The 19,504-nt window shown below is 57.0% G+C and overlaps 1 protein-coding gene across 3 annotated transcripts in view; it reads left to right on the top strand.

The window, feature by feature from the left end:
- The window catches only part of Suclg2 (succinate-CoA ligase GDP-forming subunit beta), a 181,312-nt gene that overhangs the window by 29,105 nt on the left and 132,703 nt on the right, over nucleotides 1-19,504 (top strand). For all 3 annotated transcript variants that reach the window (XM_078033631.1, XM_078033629.1, XM_078033630.1), the window contains exon 2: nucleotides 15,292-15,433. In XM_078033631.1, the coding sequence (XP_077889757.1) occupies nucleotides 15,292-15,433 (142 nt within the window). The remainder of the gene's footprint in view (nucleotides 1-15,291; nucleotides 15,434-19,504) is intronic.

Below are 19,504 nucleotides of genomic sequence, written 5' to 3'. Positions count from 1 at the left end.
CCTCCTCCTGTGAATGACCCTGAGTCCACCTCTGTCCTCACCTCCTCCCGGGGATGACCTGAGTCCACCTCTGTCCTGACCTCCTCCTGTGAGTGACCCTGAGTCCACCTCTGTCCTGACCTCCTCCTGTGGATGACCCTGAGTCCACCTCTGTCCTGACCTCCTCCCAGGGATGACCCTGAGTCCACCTCTGTCCTGACCTCCTCCCAGGGATGACCCTGAGTCCACCTCTGTCCTGACCTCCTCCTGGGGATGACCCTGAGTCCACCTCTGTCCTTGACCTCCTCCCGTGGATGACCCTGAGTCCACCTCTGTCCTGACCTCCTCCCAGGGATGACCCTGAGTCCACCTCTGTCCTCACCTCCTCCCGGGGATGACCTGAGTCCACCTCTGTCCTGACCTCCTCCTGTGAATGACCCTGAGTCCACCTCTGTCCTGACCTCCTCCCGTGGATGACCCTGAGTCCACCTCTGTCCTGACCTCCTCCCAGGGATGACCCTGAGTCCACCTCTGTCCTGACCTCCTCCTGTGAATGACCCTGAGTCCACCTCTGTCCTGACCTCCTCCCAGGGATGACCCTGAGTCCACCTCTGTCCTCACCTCCTCCCTGTGAATGACCCTGAGTCCACCTCTGTCCTGACTCCTCCTGTGAATGACCCTGAGTCCACCTCTGTCCTGACCTCCTCCCAGGGATGACCCTGAGTCCACCTCTGTCCTCACCTCCTCCCAGGGATGACCCTGAGTCCACCTCTGTCCTCACCTCCTCCCAGGGATGACCCTGAGTCCACCTCTGTCCTGACCTCCTCCCGTGGATGACCCTGAGTCCACCTCTGTCATGACCTCCTCCTGTGAATGACCCTGAGTCCACCTCTGTCCTAACCTCCTCCCAGGGATGACCCTGAGTCCACCTCTGTCCTGACCTCCTCCCAGGGATGACCCTGAGTCCACCTCTGTCCTGACCTCCTCCTGTGAATGACCCTGAGTCCACCTCTGTCCTGACCTCCTCCCAGGGATGACCCTGAGTCCACCTCTGTCCTCACCTCCTCCCAGGGATGACCCTGAGTCCACCTCTGTCCTGACCTCCTCCTGTGAATGACCCTGAGTCCACCTCTGTCCTGACCTCCTCCTGTGGATGACCCTGAGTCCACCTCTGTCCTGACCTCCTCCCGTGGATGACCCTGAGTCCACCTCTGTCCTGACCTCCTCCCAGGGATGACCCTGAGTCCACCTCTGTCCTGACCTCCTCCCAGGGATGACCCTGAGTCCACCTCTGTCCTGACCTCCTCCTGTGAATGACCCTGAGTCCACCTCTGTCCTGACCTCCTCCCAGGGATGACCCTGAGTCCACCTCTGTCCTGACCTCCTCCCAGGGATGACCCTGAGTCCACCTCTGTCCTGACCTCCTCCTGTGGATGACCCTGAGTCCACCTCTGTCCTGACCTCCTCCCGGGGATGACCCTGAGTCCACCTCTGTCCTCACCTCCTCCCGTGGATGACCCTGAGTCCACCTCTGTCCTGACCTCCTCCTGTGAATGACCCTGAGTCCACCTCTGTCCTGACCTCCTCCCAGGGATGACCCTGAGTCCACCTCTGTCCTGACCTCCTCCCGTGGATGACCCTGAGTCCACCTCTGTCCTGACCTCCTCCCGTGGATGACCCTGAGTCCACCTCTGTCCTGACCTCCTCCTGTGAATGACCCTGAGTCCACCTCTGTCCTGACCTCCTCCCAGGGATGACCCTGAGTCCACCCCTGTCCTGACCTCCTCCTGTGAATGACCCTGAGTCCACCTCTGTCCTGACCTCCTCCCGTGGATGACCCTGAGTCCACCTCTGTCCTGACCTCCTCCCGTGGATGACCCTGAGTCCACCCCTGTCCTGACCTCCTCCTGTGAATGACCCTGAGTCCACCTCTGTCCTTGACCTCCTCCCGTGGATGACCCTGAGTCCACCTCTGTCCTGACCTCCTCCCGGGGATGACCAACACCTCTGCTGCTGTCCTTGACCTCCTCCCTGTGAATGTCCCTTACCACCACTGCAATCCCTAACCTCTGCCTCAGTCCTTACCTTCTGCCGTGTGCTCCTTCCACTCTCTGCTGCATCCTTGACCTCCTGCTGTGTGTGCATCCCAACTCCTCCTCAGTCCTCGACCCCCTTCCCTCTCCATCCCTACCTCTAGGGCTGTCCTTGACCTCCTTCCTGTGTGTGTCCGTGACCCTGACTGCTGTCCTCGACCTCCTTCCTGTGTGTGTCCGTGACCCTGACTGCTGTCCTCGACCTCCTTCCTGTGTGTGTCCGTGACCCTGACTGCTGTCCTCGACCTCCTTCCTGTGTGTGTCCGTGACCTTGACTGCTGTCCTCGACCTCCTTCCTGTGTGTGTCCGTGACCCTGACTGTTGTCCTCGACCTCCTTCCTGTGTGTGTCCGTGACCCTGACTGCTGTCCTCGACCTCCTTCCTGTGTGTGTCCGTGACCCTGACTGCTGTCCTCGACCTCCTTCCTGTGTGTGTCCATGACCCTGACTGCTGTCCTCGACCTCCTTCCTGTGTGTGTCCATGACCCTGACTGCTGTCCTCGACCTCCTTCCTGTGTGTCCATGACCTTGACTGCTGTCCTCGACCTCCTTCCTGTGTATGTCTTCCACCTCCACTGCTGTCCTCGACCTCCTCCTGTGTGTGTCCACAACTCCCACTGCTGTCCTTGACCTCCTTCCTGTGTGTGTCCATGACCCTGACTGCTGTCCTCGACCTCCTTCCTGTGTGTGTCCGTGACCCTGACTGCTGTCCTCGACCTCCTTCCTGTGTGTGTCCGTGACCCTGACTGCTGTCCTCGACCTCCTTCCTGTGTGTGTCCGTGACCCTGACTGTTGTCCTCGACCTCCTTCCTGTGTGTGTCCGTGACCCTGACTGCTGTCCTCGACCTCCTTCCTGTGTGTGTCCGTGACCCTGACTGCTGTCCTCGACCTCCTTCCTGTGTGTGTCCGTGACCCTGACTGCTGTCCTCGACCTCCTTCCTGTGTGTGTCCGTGACCCTGACTGCTGTCCTCGACCTCCTTCCTGTGTGTGTCCGTGACCCTGACTGCTGTCCTCGACCTGCTTCCTGTGTGTGTCCATGACCCTGACTGCTGTCCTCGACCTGCTTCCTGTGTGTGTCCGTGACTTTGACTGCTGTCCTCGACCTCCTTCCTGTGCTGACCTTGACTTCCCTGCTGTGTAGATGGGGTGTGACTGGAAGTCATCACTCGGTGTGTCTTTAGGGTTGCTGTTTTGTCTTTGGCGAGCAGAGCCCTCTCTGCTTCTGGCTTTCCTGTGCTGAGCTGCTGTCCTCTGCCTCGACCTTCTGCCACCATGTTCTGCTTCACCTGGGCCCAGAGCGATGGAGTCGGCCATGTATGGACCGAGTCCTCTGAAACCGTGAGCCCAGATCAGCTCCCTCCTTTAAACTGTGCTCGCCAGGTCTTTTGGTCACAGTGACAAAAAGCCACCTAACCCCGTTGGATATGGCTCAGTGGAGAGTGTCCTGGGTTTGAGCACCAGAACCTCCCCTCTGGGCCCCCACTTTAGACCCCGGGCCTGACCTTCTCTGCTGCGTCCACTCAGCGTGGTCTTGCAGCACCAACAGCCTGGCTGTGCTCCACTGGAACCTCCTTTGCCAAACACTGGAGGGTGCGTGCCACAAGCACTGGTGGGCTGGGGTCTGCAGACCTGGGTTCAGAGACGAGGAAAGGTGCTCTGGAGAGTGTCACTGGTTTGGAAAGGTGACTTGTACCTGGTTGGGAATTCAGGATGGCGTGGTACTGGGTGAAAGTGACATTGCTCACGCCTGCTGCCTCTCCCTCCGGGGAGGTGCTCTTGCCCGTGGCTGTGAAGTTCTGGGTGGATGGTTTGCTTATGTCGTAAGCTGTACCCGGAGGTTTGAGTGAGTTTTGATGTTTTTGCAGCTGGGGTGACCAGGGCTGTGCACGTGCCAGGCCAGTGCTGTCCCCGGAGCCTCCCCAGCCCTGAGGGGTGTGTTGAGGCCACACTCACAGTAAGGGAGCTGCCTGGTGCTGTGTGGAGAGCGGGTGCCACAGCGTCTGGATGTGGCTCTGTCCACCAAGGGCACCAGGCTGCGGGGACCTGTGCACCTCCAGTCCTCCTGCAGTGCAGGAGGCTTGGTCTTTCCATCCCGCTGCAGGTGAGGTGGCTGAGCTCCGCGTCTGCCAGGCATTCTGGCCACAGCGATGCTGGCGTGAGGAGGGTCACCTGCGCTGTCGGGAAAGCTCCTGAGGGGTCTCTGTGCTGGAGCCTCCTGTAGCTCTGCTGCTCACTCAGCTGGGGGCGTGGAACCCCTGGGGGACCTTTCAGTGGGTGTTTTTTTGGGAGATAAGACAGCAGAACCACCTCTCCGTCCCTCCCCACTGGCCAGTGCCTCTGGCAGTAGGCAGCCCAGTGCTTCCCCTCTTTACCTGAGTCTGTGGATCTGTCCGAGGAGGGACATCGGGCAGCAGGCAAGGGATGAGGGTCAGGGAGGACGGAGGCTGCTCGCACGGCAGCCAGATGGGGTGAGCTCCCGGGCACTCAGCTGGTGCAGGAGTCCAGCTGCCGGGGTCCCCTCTGGACCCTCAGTAGCTCTCTGTCTCTGTGTAGGGAGGAGGTCTACACAGTTCTTGAAGGACCAGGAGTAGATGTTTTAGAGGCTTTGAGGCCGCGTGTCTCCATCTCTGCCTCTGAGCAGCCACATACCACAGAGGCAGGCAGGCAGGCAGGCCCGGCTGCTGGACCAGACCTGCTTCCCAGGCCTTGGCTGGCCTGTCCACTCAGAAGGGCCGGTTGCTTTCCCTCGTTCCCCCTCTTGCTGAGTGTGTGGTGAGGATGCAGAGGTTTGGAATTCAGGATGAAGGGGTAAAAGTGAAATCAAGAGGCTGTTTGGGGACAGGAGGCCCAGGATTAGTGCTGTCTGTCCTTCAGTCTGGGGCCTGGCCCCCAGGCCCTGTGTCTTTCATCCTTGCCTGTAGCCTGGACAGCTGGACTTGGCCATCCATCTCCATCTGCCAGCCACTTAGCATACTAATTAGTCTGGGAAAGGCCTGTCAAGTGTGTGGACGTTTTGTTTGATGCCTTCCCATAAAAACCGCATTCGAATCGTTTATAGCGCACGGTAATGCTCACTAAATGCGTGTGGCATTAACGTAAATATCCTTTTATTCTCGTGGTTTTCCAAAGAAAGGAAGTTCACGGCTTTCTCTGTTTAATGTCCTTGGCCGTCGTCGGTATTTTGCCTTCCTGTGTGACAGAACCAGCGGAGTCTGCAGTTCAAATGATTTTCTCTCATTCTGTCCTTAGGGTTCATGATGAAAGGCTCCACTTCCCTTACACAGAGCAGGAACAGGGCAGTACAGTTAGAATCTGTTCCAGCGCTGCTTCTGAAGCGCGTGGAATGGTTAATTCGGGAGTGGTTTTCCCATGGAGTCCTGTGCCCTCCTGCAGGGGGTGTGTGCCTCCTCGGCCCTAGGCCTTCCTGAGGGGCAGGGGCACTTGCTCTTACTTACAGAGCTCCAAGCTCTGGCTGAATGTGTGCTGCTGAGGCCTCTCCTGCTGGGCCTTGAGGGAGCCCAGAGGGGGCCGGAGTCCGCCGAGTGGGGTGGACGGCTCAGCTCCCAGCCCGGGCCCCGGGAAGAGGCTGGAGGCTGGACCTCTGTGCGGGGAGGGCCCGTGTGGTTTCCAGTCCTGCTCCAGCACGGCGAGGCTTCGTGGGTCCCCTCTGGTCTCGCTCCTGCTCCACGCCCCTGTGCCTTTCTTTGGCCATCCCTCTGCCCTGGTGCTTTCCTTGGGACCCTTCTGCCCTTCTGTTCACGCTCTGCTTTAACTGCCCTTCACGAATTCTGCACGTCTTTCTCTTCTGCGGCGTCTCCTGTTTCCTCTGTGGAGAGCAGCTCTGTCCGGTCCCCATAGCAGGAGGCGTTAGAGGGGTTCTCCCGGTGCCCGCTGGGATTCATACTGAACAATGCAGGAAGGTGAGAGATCCAGGGCCCCGCCGCTCTGGCGTGGTGGACCGATGTGCTGGAGGTGGATGGTTCAGTGGAGTACAGGGCCAGTCTGGGCAGACACCCGAGGCCTTGTTTCTATAGAAATGCTTTCTTCAGACCAGCGCGTTCATACGACTCCTCACGTCCTCTGAGCCCGCGTTGGCAGATGCGTGTCGAGCGCTGGGTTTTCTCCCATCAACCTGCAGCTGATTCACGGCGAGGGGTGCGTCCTCGCTGGAATCCCTCAGCCCGCCCGTTACCACTGCCCGTCTGTCAGGCCAGCAGCCCCCCTGCTGGAGGTGCACACTGGGATGCTCCTGCCCGTTCCCAGGGAGGAGTTTGTCTTGGTCAGTCCTGCGTTGCCATAACACAATACCTGCCACTAGGTAGCGAACAGAGCAAAACAGTTCACTTCTTATTGTGGGAATGGGAAGTTCAAGGCTGGGGGCTGCATCCTGCGGGTGGAGACTCTGCAGAGGCCTGGGGTGTTCCGGGCTTCAGGAGCCTCCAAGTGACAAAGTGCCTCTCATAGCAGACCCGCTGGAGGTGACCTGTGAGTCCAGTGATCCCTGAGTACGTTAGTCCTTTCAGTAATGAGTCTCTTCCTAGAGGTCCCTCCGGGTCCTGCCTCTTACTACCCCACCGCAGGGATTGAACTTCAACCCAGGTTGTGGGGCAGGGTAAAAGCCAGCCTGGGTCGGCACACCTTAATTCAGCTTCTTCATGGGAGTGGGCCCTGGCCCACTTCTGCACCGCCCTGGGCTTAAGGTGCCCTTCTGCACCGTGTGCTCGGCTGGCCTGCGGGGGCAGGGTTCGGGAGTGCCCGTGTGGGACGTCGTGCACCTGTGCCTGCTCTGCGCTCCAGGTCAGTGCTTTGACCGCTGTGTGTTTCCGGAACGCTTCTTGCTGCTGGCGGAGGAGCAGCTTGGGCTTAGGAGTGAGTTCTGCTTTGGGCGTCTGCTGCACGTACTACAAAGGGTTTTCTGTTTCTCTGCTGCTCAAAAAAGTGCTGCTTTCCTGCTAAGCCCAGGATAAAGAGAACCAGGCAGCGTCTGGGAGAATATTAATTCCTTGACCTGGTGAAGCTCCTCCGGCACGCTCTTTCCTGAGCTCCCTGCTCCCGTCCCCAGTCTCTTGTTTGTCATCATGGGGTGACGCAGACGCTGACCCCTCGCTGCTGGGGTCCTAGACCGAGGGACCTGGGGTCATCACAAATGCTCTGTAAATGCAGCACAAATGGTCTGGGCTGCGGGTCTGTCCTGCTCTGTCCTTCCCACAGTGAAATCCACTCACACAGCGCCTCCTCCTCCTGCTGGGGGCTCTCGTGGCTCAGGACAGAGTGGCCGTGGTCTCCCACGTTCGTGCATGGGAGGCGACTCCTGCCGGTCTTGCTGATGGACACAGGCTCTGCCGTCCACACACCTGGGTTTGAGATCCGGCTCTACCTCCAGCCAGCCCCTCGCCCCGAGCAGGCACGGAGCTGCTTGGAGCCTTCATGAGCTCATCTGTGACATGGCTTCTGCCAGCGTTGTCCTCTGTTGGGAGAATCGAGGGCAGGTGTATTGTTCAGTTTCTGGAACTTTTGCGGCACTCAACAATGACCGCTAGCGTTTGATTTGGTTTAAAAAGTGTAAGACTTGGTTAAGGGCACGGCACCCTGAGAAGAATGAGATCTAAAAATCCTGTTCTGATCCGGTTTCTGAGTGGTCTGAATCCAGAGCTCAGCCTTGGGTCCCTCTCTGGTAAGACAGACGCTTAACTGGTGTCCTCAAGAACGCTCTGTCAATAGGGGGAAAATGGCCCGGGCTGCGGGTCTGATCCTGGCCTGGTTTTCTGCAGAGAAGAGCTCCAGTTGGGTTCTCCGGCCAGGAAACCGGAGGTCTGTTCCTTCTGTGGTCCCTTCCCTGGTTAAACCCCTCAACGCTCTTCCAGATGCCCTGTCATCCCGACTGCTGTCCCTGATTTGAGATCTGCCCTGTTTTCCACACTGTAGAACGGGAGGCAGCACGTTGGGGTCGGAGATGGCGCCGTGGCTTCCAGGATTCTCAGACTTAGAGAAGAGACGTCACTTGTCATAGCAGGGAGTTTCAGGCCCGGGCCTTGGATTCTAGTCCTGACGCTCACGTGACCAGCAGAGTGGCCGTGGGTCTCCCCGACTTTCCTGCTTCACCTGTGAGATGCACACTCCTGGCTCCAGTAGATGAGAGTCCACTCGCTCAGGGGCGCGTTTCCCGTGCTCACCGAGGGTGAGGTTTTTCTGGTTCTTCCCATTGTAAATTGCGGCGCTCTCTCTCTCTCCGTGATTGTTGAGTGATTCAGTGTAAAGATTCCACAATTAGAGTTTAAAAATACCTCTCCAAATGCATTTAGAACGAACAGCCGGCCCCGTGGGCACTCTTCTTTTTATTCCAGTGATTGTCTACTTTTTACACGTTTCCTCCTCCATGATGCTTCTGCATTTCCCAGGAGCTTAGCTTGGGCACCTTCCCATGGATGTGCGTGTGTTAGCTCCTGTAATCCCCACACCAACCCAGGGGCACTGGCCCCCGGGAGTCCTGCACTTTCTCTCATCCTAAGTCCGGGGGATCCCTCTGTTCCTCTCCTGGAGTTTGAGATCTTTGCCCAGGGCTAATGAGTTGGTTAATTAGGTTAATTAATCTCTTTGTAGTGTGCAAAAGTGGGGCACTAGGTGGAGAGTGGTCAGGAGCTTTGCCGTTAGATGAAAGGTGGATTCAGTTTCAGAGCGGCCCCTTCCGCCCGTCCTCCTCCCTCTGACCTTGCTTTCACCAACCGGCTTCTGAGGGCGGACTTGGCTGCCCGCTCTGCCAGGTGCTGACAGAAGCGGTCATGCTGAGGGGAACACGTTCAGCCCTCTGCCTCTGCCCGCCCGTCAGGGTCCGGCTCTCCTGCAGGACGGCCTCCGGCAGGGCTCACTTTGAGCCCCTGGGCTTTATTTGTTGGCACTCGTTGGTACCGGGTGAGCGGTGGCTGTCTTTTTGTTGACACTGACGTCTGTTTGAAGGCTGGTATCTCCCAGGTAGTGTGACCGAGGTAGAGCTGTGGGTCTTCCTGGCACACGGGGTGCCATGGGTGAGTCCTGAGATGCTCAGTGTGTGAGCTCTTGCCCTGCCGTGGCCCATGCACCCTCCGCCCCAGGCCTGCAGTGGGCGGGAGGGCCTGTCCCTCGGGTTTACAGCTGGGTTCCCTGTTAGTATTCCAGTCCGGTGCTGCCATGGAGAGCTGGAGCTGAGGTTTACCAGCCCCTTCACAGCCAGCAGCAGGAGCTTCAACCTGCCCCAGGACCCAGGCCACCTTAGGGGAGGGCACCGCCCTGCGTGCAGGCAGGATGACAGGCGGGGGCACAGTTCTCTGCCTGGCTTGATGACTTCCTCCGAGGCCTGGGTTTAGGTGGATTTAGGTGAGTCCATCTCCAGAGCTGGCCCCTGTCCTGGGGCAGGGCTGGGAGTTGGAGTTTTCACGCCGGCCACGGGTCCTTCCGGGGAGTGGGTGCTTGGTGTGGGTGGGCACGTGTGCAAAGCCGTTTGTGTGCCCTGACAGCATGGTCCTCCGGCCCTCCTGAAGCACCCTCTTCCTTCTGGCGGGATAGTGCACCCAGCTTGTGTCCCCCATTCCCTGGTCCCCGCCCCCTCGTGGGCCCTTGGCCAGGCTCCTCTGTGAGGAGCGAGGCCCTGGTTCTGCAGAGGGGCTGAGGGCAGTGGGAGGGCCTCCCTGGGGGTGCCCGCCCTGCCTCTGCACCCCACTGGTTCCCGCCCTCCGTGCTGCTATTTCTGTCCCCTGCGGGCCTCTAATTTCACAGCCTCGGGGTGGGGGACGCTGCCTTGGTGCCTTGGTGATGGCCTGTTTCCCAGCAGCCGTTGCGTTCTGTGCGTTGAGTCTTGTGGGTTCTGCGGCTTAGTCATGGTCTTTTCATCTCGGCTCTCTCTCTGGGCCCCTCGGTCCCCACACCTCTGCTGCCCCTGTTCCCGGCTCCCACAGGCCCTCGGATCTGTGTGTGTGTGCTGCTTCCCTCTCAGCCGCTTCCCTTCCCCCCAAGCTGAGATCCAGCAAGGTGGCCATGCTGGTCCAGCGGCTGGCTGGAGAACGGTGCTGTTTTTAAGATGGTCCCTTGTCCCCAGTCCAGTGCAGGACGGGGAGGATGGGACCTGGGCCAGGGTTCAGCCTGCCTGCGGCTCCTGTGTGATCCCTGGGCAGGTCACTGTCTTACTCAGGTTGCTTTTCTCTTTTTTTTGGACCTGGGGATGGAACCCAGGTGCTTTACCCCTGAGCACATCTGCAGCCCTGAGATGAGACGGGACCTCAGTAAGTTGCTGAGGATAGCCTCAAACTTGCGATCCTCCCGCCTCAGCCTCCCGGCTGCTGGGATTACAGGTGTGTGCCTTTGTGGCTCTTTCCCAGGTTCCTACTCAGATGAGGAGTTGGGACCCCAGGGTACCTCTCCTGTCGGGGAGGATCCCAAAGTGCCCCTGACAGAGGGGTACCCCTGCACCCGCTTCCCCTCGGGGCTCTGGAAGCACGGCGTCCGTCAGGGTCCAGTGAGCAGGTGTTGACTCCTCCTGGTCCTCGGCAGACGGAGGGGAACTGGTTCATGGCAGGGTTGTTAGTGCGATGATGGGCAGAGGGCCTGGGGGACCGTGGCAGGAGTCCCCGCATCCCAACAGGGTGGAGGCCGTGTTCCTGGAGCCCAGCCACCTGCCGTGGTAGCTGGTGGGTGGGGGAAGGAAGGCAGGGCTGCCGAGGAGGACGGTCAGGGCACAGCTGCTGCCCGGCCCAGCCTAGTGTGCTCCTCCTGTGGACCTGGATCCCAGGTGGGCGGGAAGTGTCCGGGTCTCCCTCTTCCGCTGTCACTCTCTGCAGTGAACTATGGGCCAGAAATACTAGATGGAAAATCCTAGAAATAATTCACGAGTTTCTAATAATTTGTTTTATAACAGTGTTGTGATCATTTTATTTTGTTATTGTTCATCGTTTTAGTCTCTAGCCTATCAATTCGGCTGTACTGAGGGTGCACATGCACAGGGGCAGACAGGAGCCTGCACGGGGCCCAGCACTGTACCATGTTCCAGGCTGGATCGTGAGGGATAGACAGAGTCCTGGGGTCTTTGAACTTCTCACCTCCTGAGCTCAGGGTTCCGGGGGGAGGATGCTGCCCTGGGGTCTCTGCGGCCGCTCTTCCCAGGAATCACAAACTGCGGTCCTCAGACCTCTCGGTACCTGCCCCTGGGTCGGCCCCCACCGGCCGCTTGGCGCAGGTGCGGTTTCCCTAAACGTGGTGGCCAGGATTGAGAGCAGACCTTTGGAAGGGGGAACGCTGTTTGCTGACCCCTCCCAGTCTGTGTCACCAAGGGGCCTGTGGGAGCGTGTGAAATTCACATGTGGGACCGCAGCCTGCTGGGCAGCTCTCAGGAGCACTGGTCAGAGACGCCTCCTGAGGCCTGAGATCCTCCCGCGTGCCTGGAGCCGTCCACCTGCACGGTGGCTTCCCTAAGGAGGGAAGGCTGTGCTCGGGGTGACCACCACTGTCACAGCCCCCGAAGCCCAGGGGTGAACATCCACAGAGGCTCTGTTGGGGACTCACGATCTTCAGGAGGGAGCAGGCACCACTGGGAGGGTGGGAGGACTCGGGGTCCTCAGGCCAGCGGACCCGGATGAGCTGTCGCTCTGGGGTTCTGGCCCCCGCTGCTGTTACGCAGGGCTTCTGTAGGAGATCTGGCGTCCTTCCTTAGCCATTACAGCATGCTGGGCTCGAGTTCCTGGCCCACATGACCAGGGACCTTGAGCGGGAATCTTGCGATAAGCAGTTTATCCGTTTGTCACAAAGGCAGAGCAGCGTCTGCCAGTGACATTGGGAGGTGGCCTTTGTCACAGGCAGCAGTTTCTCAGGATGGCTGTGAGCTGACTCTCCTAAGAGCTGCAATTCAAACCCAGGGTGGAGATGTGACTGTCTACAGGAGCGTGGGAACCAGGCTGTACAGAGGCCGGTAATTACGTAACGCTCTCGCAAAGACCAGGGCTCCAAAGGAACCGTCTCCCGGGCTCCCTCTTCAGGGATCCTGGCTCTGCACGTTTGTGGGTGCCTGGGCCATGTCCTCCGCTGGACCCTCTGCCTCTTTGAGGCTCTCCACACCCTGGTGGAGACGGGGAAGGTGCCAGGATGGGAAGACAGAGACTTGGTGTGGCCCGAGTAATGCCAGCTTCGCGGCTGGGACTCCCCACAATGCCTCAGCGAAGGCAGTGCCCAGGAGGAGGGAGACTGGGAATGATGACAGCTACAGGAAGCAGAGAAACCATGTCCCCTTTCATGAGCGTGTGACCCACCAGAGCGCGTGAAGCTTACTCTAACGTGCAGGATACATGAACGCTTCCTTAGTAGCCGTCCAGGTTCACGTCAGCGTTCATCAGTTAACGATTCTTCTCCCCCACGCTGTGCCCATCCGTTCGCTTGGTGAGTTTCTTCCTACCTCCTGCCCTGAAGATGCAGAAGGACATCCCCTCTGGACGCATCACTGAGCCTCAGCAAGTGGAGTTGGCTGGGTGGAGTGCAGGCCAGGTTGGCTCCAGGTTTTCCATTGAGCACGAGTCGGTGCTCAGTCTCACTTGCTCTGAGGAGTGATGGGTGGGGCGTGGGCCCTGGCTGTGGACCTGGGCGCACTGTCTTGGTCTTCAGTTAAGAGCGGCGGACTCGAAGCCGGCTCCCATTTAAGCCAGTGTGGGAGCAGTCAATATGTATCATGTGTCTATGAAGCTGGGCTCCCGATCAATTGCAATTAGTTTGCAGCAGATTGCATTAGCGTACCTAAAATTAATACGGCCAGTGTTCTAATGAAAAGGGATTGACCACGGCCACTCGGTGGCTGGTTTTATTCTCCTCAAATGTGCTTTTCAAACTGTGCTTTCTTCTTCTTTGCTTAATGGCTTCAAATTGGTCTGTCAACATGGACTTAATCTATCGATCCTTCCCACTTGCCTTTTCAGACTGGGCCCAGATAATGGCGCATTGGTAACATTAGTGCTTTCTTTCATTAGAGGGCTCTTATTCAATGCCTCACACTTGTGTTTTTCTTGGAATGTTCGGTGGCGTGCCACTGAGACGCCGAAGCCTGTGGATATGTTCATGTAGGAAGTTTTGTGCTCTCCTAATCACCAAGGCTTGAGATCGAGAAGTAAGATCAACCACCAACCTACAGTTAAGAAGTGACGTTGGCCAGTGATGTAGCCTTGCTTGTCTGGCAGTTACGTCATTTGCCAACGTTACCCCAGTGTTACTCCAGAGAAGAACTGCAGTCAACTTCAGCGAGGAAAACATCATTTCTAGTATTTGTAAGAGCGGAAGAGCTGTCTGTAGGTTTGATCCATCGTTGGATCCTGTCGAATTTGAGTCTTCTTACAAGTGTGCATCATCATTCGTATGTATGATTTTTCACACTTCTTTTTCAGATCGTAAGGACTGATTACTTTTCTGTTTTGGCAGCACCAGTTTCTGGGGAAGAATGGTTGTTAGCAGCCGGGGACACAAGGCAGGCTCTGTTCATTGGGCATCCGGCTGGTGTCTTCTTAATCTTCGCCACGTGCCAAGCCCCTTCGCAATCTTCCAAAGTGTGTGGGTCAGCTTCATGGAGCTGTGATCAAAATACCCCTCTGTAGGAGCAGCTTAGAGGAGGAAAAGTTTACTTTTGTGGTTTCAGAGGTTCAGTCCGTGGTTGGCCGAGGCCACAGCTCTGGGCCTCAGTGAGCAGCGCATCATGGCGGAAGGGGCTGGTGGAGGAACGCTGCCCAGCACGCGCCAGTGACCGCTTCCCCCACTCTCACCCCTCCTGCCTGTCCATTCAGATCATCAGTCTGTCCAGCGTGGCGCACGGATGCAGCCAGGGCTCTCGTGGTACCGCCTCCCACCTCTGAACGTGGCCGCAGGCTGTAGCACCCTCGGCCCCTCAGTGGACCAGGCCAGTCCTGAGGTCCTAGGGCCTCTCTGGGTCCCCTTGTCTAAAAGAACTCCTGAGTGCATCCTGGCTGGGAGGATTCCAAGGAAAACGACATTTTAAGAACATTCTAGAGGCCTTGAAAGGGTATGGTCCCCAGTGTCGATGCCCTGCCTCTGGGCCCCAGTGTTGTGTCTGCCTGATGCTCGGACCTGCTGAGAGGCCACTGGACGCTGCTGGACGCTGCTGGGCGTGTGCCATCTCCCGGGCCCCAGCCCTGGGAGACCATTGAGGGCTTGGGCTTTTGGTTGTGTTACTGGCATCAAGACCCACCTGGTGCAAGCGCCTTCGCCTCAGGTTCATGGATGGGGACAAGGGTTAACTGTGTGCTCCTTTCCTGTTATTTTTATCATGTCAAAATGGGGTTTTTAGATTTGGCAGGGAATGCTGCTGATGTTATTGGTAAATAGAAAAAAGACGTTGTTATTGTCATTCTGCACCTTGACTGTGTTCTTTCGACATGAGTCAAAACCTGACAGCGCGTACTGGAGAAGCCCTTCTACTTAAAAAACGAGGTTACTGCAGCACACAAGTGGAGTTTAGGAGCTAATCAGTGGGCATCTTTCAGGTTTGTACTCAACTCTGGTGCAAGGAACAGAGAATTTTATTAAAAACTGAGATGAAGAAATACAGTGTTGTGACCTGGTGATCTCAGAGAATTAAGAAAAGTCTTCATGAGTTTCTTGATATTTGGTGTGCATACAGTTGGCAAAATATGGTGGGTCTGCAAGTGGGTGCCCTGAAGCAAGGGTGTGAGGGTCCTGGTGTGCATACAGTTGGTACCACAGTGCTCTGTGCTTGGGTGCCCTGGGGAGAGAGTGCGAGGGTCCTAGCGTGCATACAGTTGGTGCCACAGCGCTCTGCGACGGAGTGCAAGAGACACAGGTATGTCAGAGTCTTTCGTGTTTCTTAATACTGACTTAAGTAGGAACACCTGCAGACCCAGGGAACCAGGTGTGGGCAGTGTGCGGGTCCCAGGCCCCGATCCAGAGCCTCACGTGATCATAGTGCTGCGTGGGGACCAGGAGGTCTGTCTGGCATCTTCTGGTGCCTGGCACGCAGCCCGCACTCCATGTCGCCATTTGAAATTTGCATTCATGCTGTGTGTGTGTGTGTGTGTGAGTGTGAGTGTGTGTCTGGTTAAAATAGTCCTTCCTCGTGAGGAATGTCAGGAGGTCCGTTTTCCTTTGTCTGTAAACTGGTCGCTTGCTGCCCGCCGAGGGCAGGGGAGGGCCGGCTGAGGGTTCCCACTGTGCGCAGCCTCCTCACCTCTGTCCTCCGTGTCCCCAGGTGCCTCCCGTGGCCTGCAGACGGTGGCTGAACCTGCAGGAGTACCAGAGCAAGAAGCTGATGTCGGACAACGGCGTGCGCGTCCAGAGGTTCTTCGTGGCCAGCACCGCGCGCGAAGCCCTGGAGGCGGCCAAGAGGCTGAGTGAGCCCTGGGGCTGCGTGCACTCGCTGGGGGGGGGAGCTCGGTGGAGCTCAGGGCGGGGGCTGGCTGTGACTGTGCGGTCAGGCACAGGTGCAGGGGCTCTTGGAGGGCGGAAGCGCTCATTGGGAAATGGTGGCTCTGAACTTGAGTGGGCGTCCCTCCGTGGAGCTGGCTGCACCCCTCCCTGGTCTCCCACTGTGGCTCTGTGCTGGGAGAAGCAGGGCTGAAGGGCGTGGAGAAGCCCACTGCAGGTGGGTCAGGGCAGCAGCTGGCCTGTCCAGGCCTCCCCTGCACGAGCTGGGAAGAGCGGGGTGCAGACTCTGGCGGCACCTCTGCCTCCCCTACACTCTGTCCCTTTGTGTAAGGGTCAGCTTCGACCTCTGCCTCCGCTTTACAGCACGTGGACCGGCCATAGTGTTTCTCCCCAGCACTGGCCTGCGTCTCTGGGCGGCCGCACTTGTGGTGGTGGAGGTCTAACCAGTTCTAGGTGCGGACTGTGACATCCAGAGCCAGGTCTGCCCATTGCTGCTCAGTGACCGCCTGGTAGCGGATCAGATTCTTACTGTCTGTCTAGATTACCACTGTAGAAATGTGTGCGCCACGGGGCGACGTTTCAAGCTTCCAGTGGTCATGTTGAAAGAAGCAACAAGAAATGGGCGAAGCTGACTTTCATCATACATTCTGTTCACCCCAGGATTTCCAAATAGCACCGTTTCAACACGTCAACTGGAATTACAAAGTTATCAGCGGGGCGGGAGGCGGTGGTGCACACCTGGAATCCCAGCGACTCAGGAGGCTGGGGAAGGAGGATGGCAGGTCCAAGGCCAGCCTGGGCAACGTGGGGAGATTAAGGTTCCGGGGAGCAGTCAGTGGGGGCGCCCCTGCTTCCATCCTCAGCACGACAGAGAACAGGTCATCAGCAGGGCCTTTGTGTTTCTACCTGTCGTCTTCACGAGTCTGGCCCTGCCTCTCGCTGCTCCTTGGTGGTGGTGTAGGGACAGTGCCTGCCCTTTGGCAGGGCGGGTCTGGATGTGGAAGGGGCCATGTGCATCCTTTGCCTGGTCCCTGCCAGAAGCAGAGGAGGTCCTGCGAGGAGCCTGGCCCAGGCGCCTGGTGGGTTTGTGCGAACAGGCCTGAGGCCGGCTCCGGGCCGTCTGCCCTCCTGCCAGGCAGTGCGCTTCTTTTCTCTCCTCACGTCCTCCAAGGTGCCCACAGGCCCCCTCTGTCCTGCAGCTTGTCAGCTGAAGTGTGTGTGGTCCCCTGAAGAGACGAGGGCCCCGTCAGCTCTGGGTCCAGCTGCGGAAGACAGGGGAGCCCTCCCTCTAGAATGTTCTAGACAGTCACTGGTAGTTTTTAGGTGCTCAAGCAGAAATGGGGAGCAACTTGTACCTTAGGAAGTGAAGACTGGATTCAGTTTCAAAACCAAGTTCAGTGTTTGTGGTGAAGAGCTGCGGGGACCTCAGCCCCGGCCTGTGCAGGACAGGGCCTATGGGAAGGGCCCTTCTGTTTGGTCTCCCTCTGGTGTGGGGATGGGGAAGTGGAGGCACAGCAGTAAGAGGTTCAGGCTGGCCGTTAGTCCTCATTCTCCCCTTATTAACCGTGGTCAAGTGCTCATACTCCGGGCCTCAGGGCCACTTTTAAGGGACTTTGGAAGCCGCTCCTTGCTCCCGCAGCCCCGTTGGCTTAGGTGCCACACGCTGAGATAACCTGTTGCAGATTTTCATGGGGATAAGGGCTCATGAACTGATTAGCTGCCGTGCTTTTCACGTTGTGCTTGCTCTGGAGGAGTTGGCAGTGTGGCGTGTGCCTGTGGGCCAGGGGAACTGACGGTACAGTGGGTTAAAATCAAACCGCGAAACTTCCAGGAAAGCTCACTTGGGTTTGTGAGGTGTGGTTTCAAGATCCGGAGCACTGCAGGTGGGCGCCCTCACCCTGCACACCTGGTGTCCCAGGGGCCTGTGACCCTGCTTGGGGCTGGACAGGGAGGGGGGAGCTAATCCAAGCACCTCCTTTGAATGAGTGAACCCTTGAACTCAGCGGCTGTGTTAGCCCAAGGTCTCTTCTGGTCTCCCTTGTTGGATAGTTCTGGGTTGAGGAAGAGGAGCGGAGAGACCAGTTCCAGCAGGCCGGAAGTGCACCAGGAAACACAAAGGAAGTGTGTGTCCTACCACAACTGCCGGGAGAGAGGCAGCGAGAAGCATCTGGCAGAACTTGAGTGTTTGTGCAGAAGTGTTCTGGCAGAAGTTCAGTGTCAGGACGAGATCGACCAGAAGTCGATTGCGGGGTGGATCTCACACCCTCTTCCTGCTCCTCCTAGGATCACGGTTTCCACCATGATCACAGTACTGTCAATCATCAGGTCCCCGTAACATGATGTCAGAACAGGAAACTGTGGAGAATACCAGTGCACGGTGCACGCAGCGAGTCTTGCCTAAGTTCTCATTGCTGTCCTCACCCAGGGGCATCTAATTCCGGGTGGTTGATTACCGTCCGGCTGCAGATTCCCAGATTAGAGACATCTGATGATCCGTGTCCTGTCAGTCACGTTGGGGAGTTCGTAATTTAATTGCAAAGGGTTTATAAATGACTGAAATGTATCTGGTTTTCCTTTTACTTTGCTTTTTGGATGTACTTGGTTATAAAATGACATTTTGTGAAGTACTTGAGGATAAGTGTTGATAATATCGTCTGTGCTCTGTGTGGGTTGCCGCAGGTGTTTTGTGGAACCCACGTTCCTGGCGGGCCATTGACTGTCTGTCCCTGCGTCCCCTGGCCCCAGTGGACCTCGTCACCTCGTGGTTTCCCTGAACCTGCCGTTCCTCTTCTCTCCATCTTCCACACCCGAGGCAGCTCCAGATTCTCTGTGTGGCCTCTCGTCCACTCACCTGCCACCTTGTGCCTTTCTTGGGGCAGCACTGCTGTTTGGTAGGTGAGGAATCAGCAAGATGCCGTTAAAAACTTGCCAAGTTGCAGAGCTGTAACCAGCAGAGCTGGGATTGGGACCAGCCACATTAGATTTGGTGTCCTCCATCTCTTTCCCTCTTTGCTAACTTGATGATGATGTTCTTAGGGGACTGCTTTGTGCGGCTCAGCATTTTTAAGGTGGAGAATGCATATTAATAAAATTAGAAGATTCGATTAGCACTGGATGCGGCAGGTTCTAAGGTGCCATTTATAGAAACCGTGATCTGCAGATATTTCCTTAATGATCCGTTTTGCTGCCTCTCTGGGCAGCAGAGCCGTTTGCTGTGGGTCGTGGAGAGCTCGTCAACGTGAACATTTGTTTAAAAAGGGCAGCACGCAGCATTTTTTCCTGAAATGCGATGGATAACAACAAGACATCGAGTGGGAGCCTCATTTTCTTGTGGGGAAAATGGACTGAGGTCTGATTGAGAGTGAATCTGGTGAATTAAGATTTCAGTGGGTGGACGGTGTCCACTTCTGTAGCGGTTCATAGGGAGCCTTCACAGTCTCTCTTTTAAGCAAAGGATCCTCTCCTCGCATGAAGTTACCTTAGGCTTATTTCTTGCACATTTTCCTCTTGTGCATCAAAATTAATGAATACCACTGGCGGCTAATTACAGCGCACCTACTGTGTGAGCGTGTGATCTCCTGTTGCCTTTCAGTCCTCTTCACAGAGGAGCAGAGGGTTGTTTCTAACTCTCCACGAGGGCCTGTCTTCAAAGAGGATTTGCACGCCAGCATCGTGAGACTTACCTCGACCTCTCGGTTTTGGAGTCTCTGTGACTTATTAATTATTCTCTCCATGTGGACAGGAGGCTCCCAACATTTGATTAAGCAAGAAAAGAGTATTTCAAAATCTCCACGGTTTTATGTTTTTGCCATAAAAGAAAATTGAAATATGAATGGAGAAATTAATCTTCTCTGAGCTAACGACATGCACCCTAAAATGCAGATAAGGAGTTTTATCGAACGTGGCTAGCTTGGATGGCTTTCAGCTCTAACTCGTTGCAATTCGTCGATATGATAACTTACTCTTTTTATTTTACATAGTCAGGTCCCCCAGCCTGGTGGATCGGCTGCACCATCAGGGACCTACCGTCCACGGCT

Source organism: Ictidomys tridecemlineatus, chromosome 16 (genome assembly GCF_052094955.1).
Source record: "Ictidomys tridecemlineatus isolate mIctTri1 chromosome 16, mIctTri1.hap1, whole genome shotgun sequence".
In the NCBI taxonomy this organism is placed as follows: domain Eukaryota; kingdom Metazoa; phylum Chordata; class Mammalia; order Rodentia; family Sciuridae; genus Ictidomys; species Ictidomys tridecemlineatus.
Note: the sequence above shows the minus strand (reverse complement) of the source record. Positions and strands in the feature narration are given on the sequence as shown.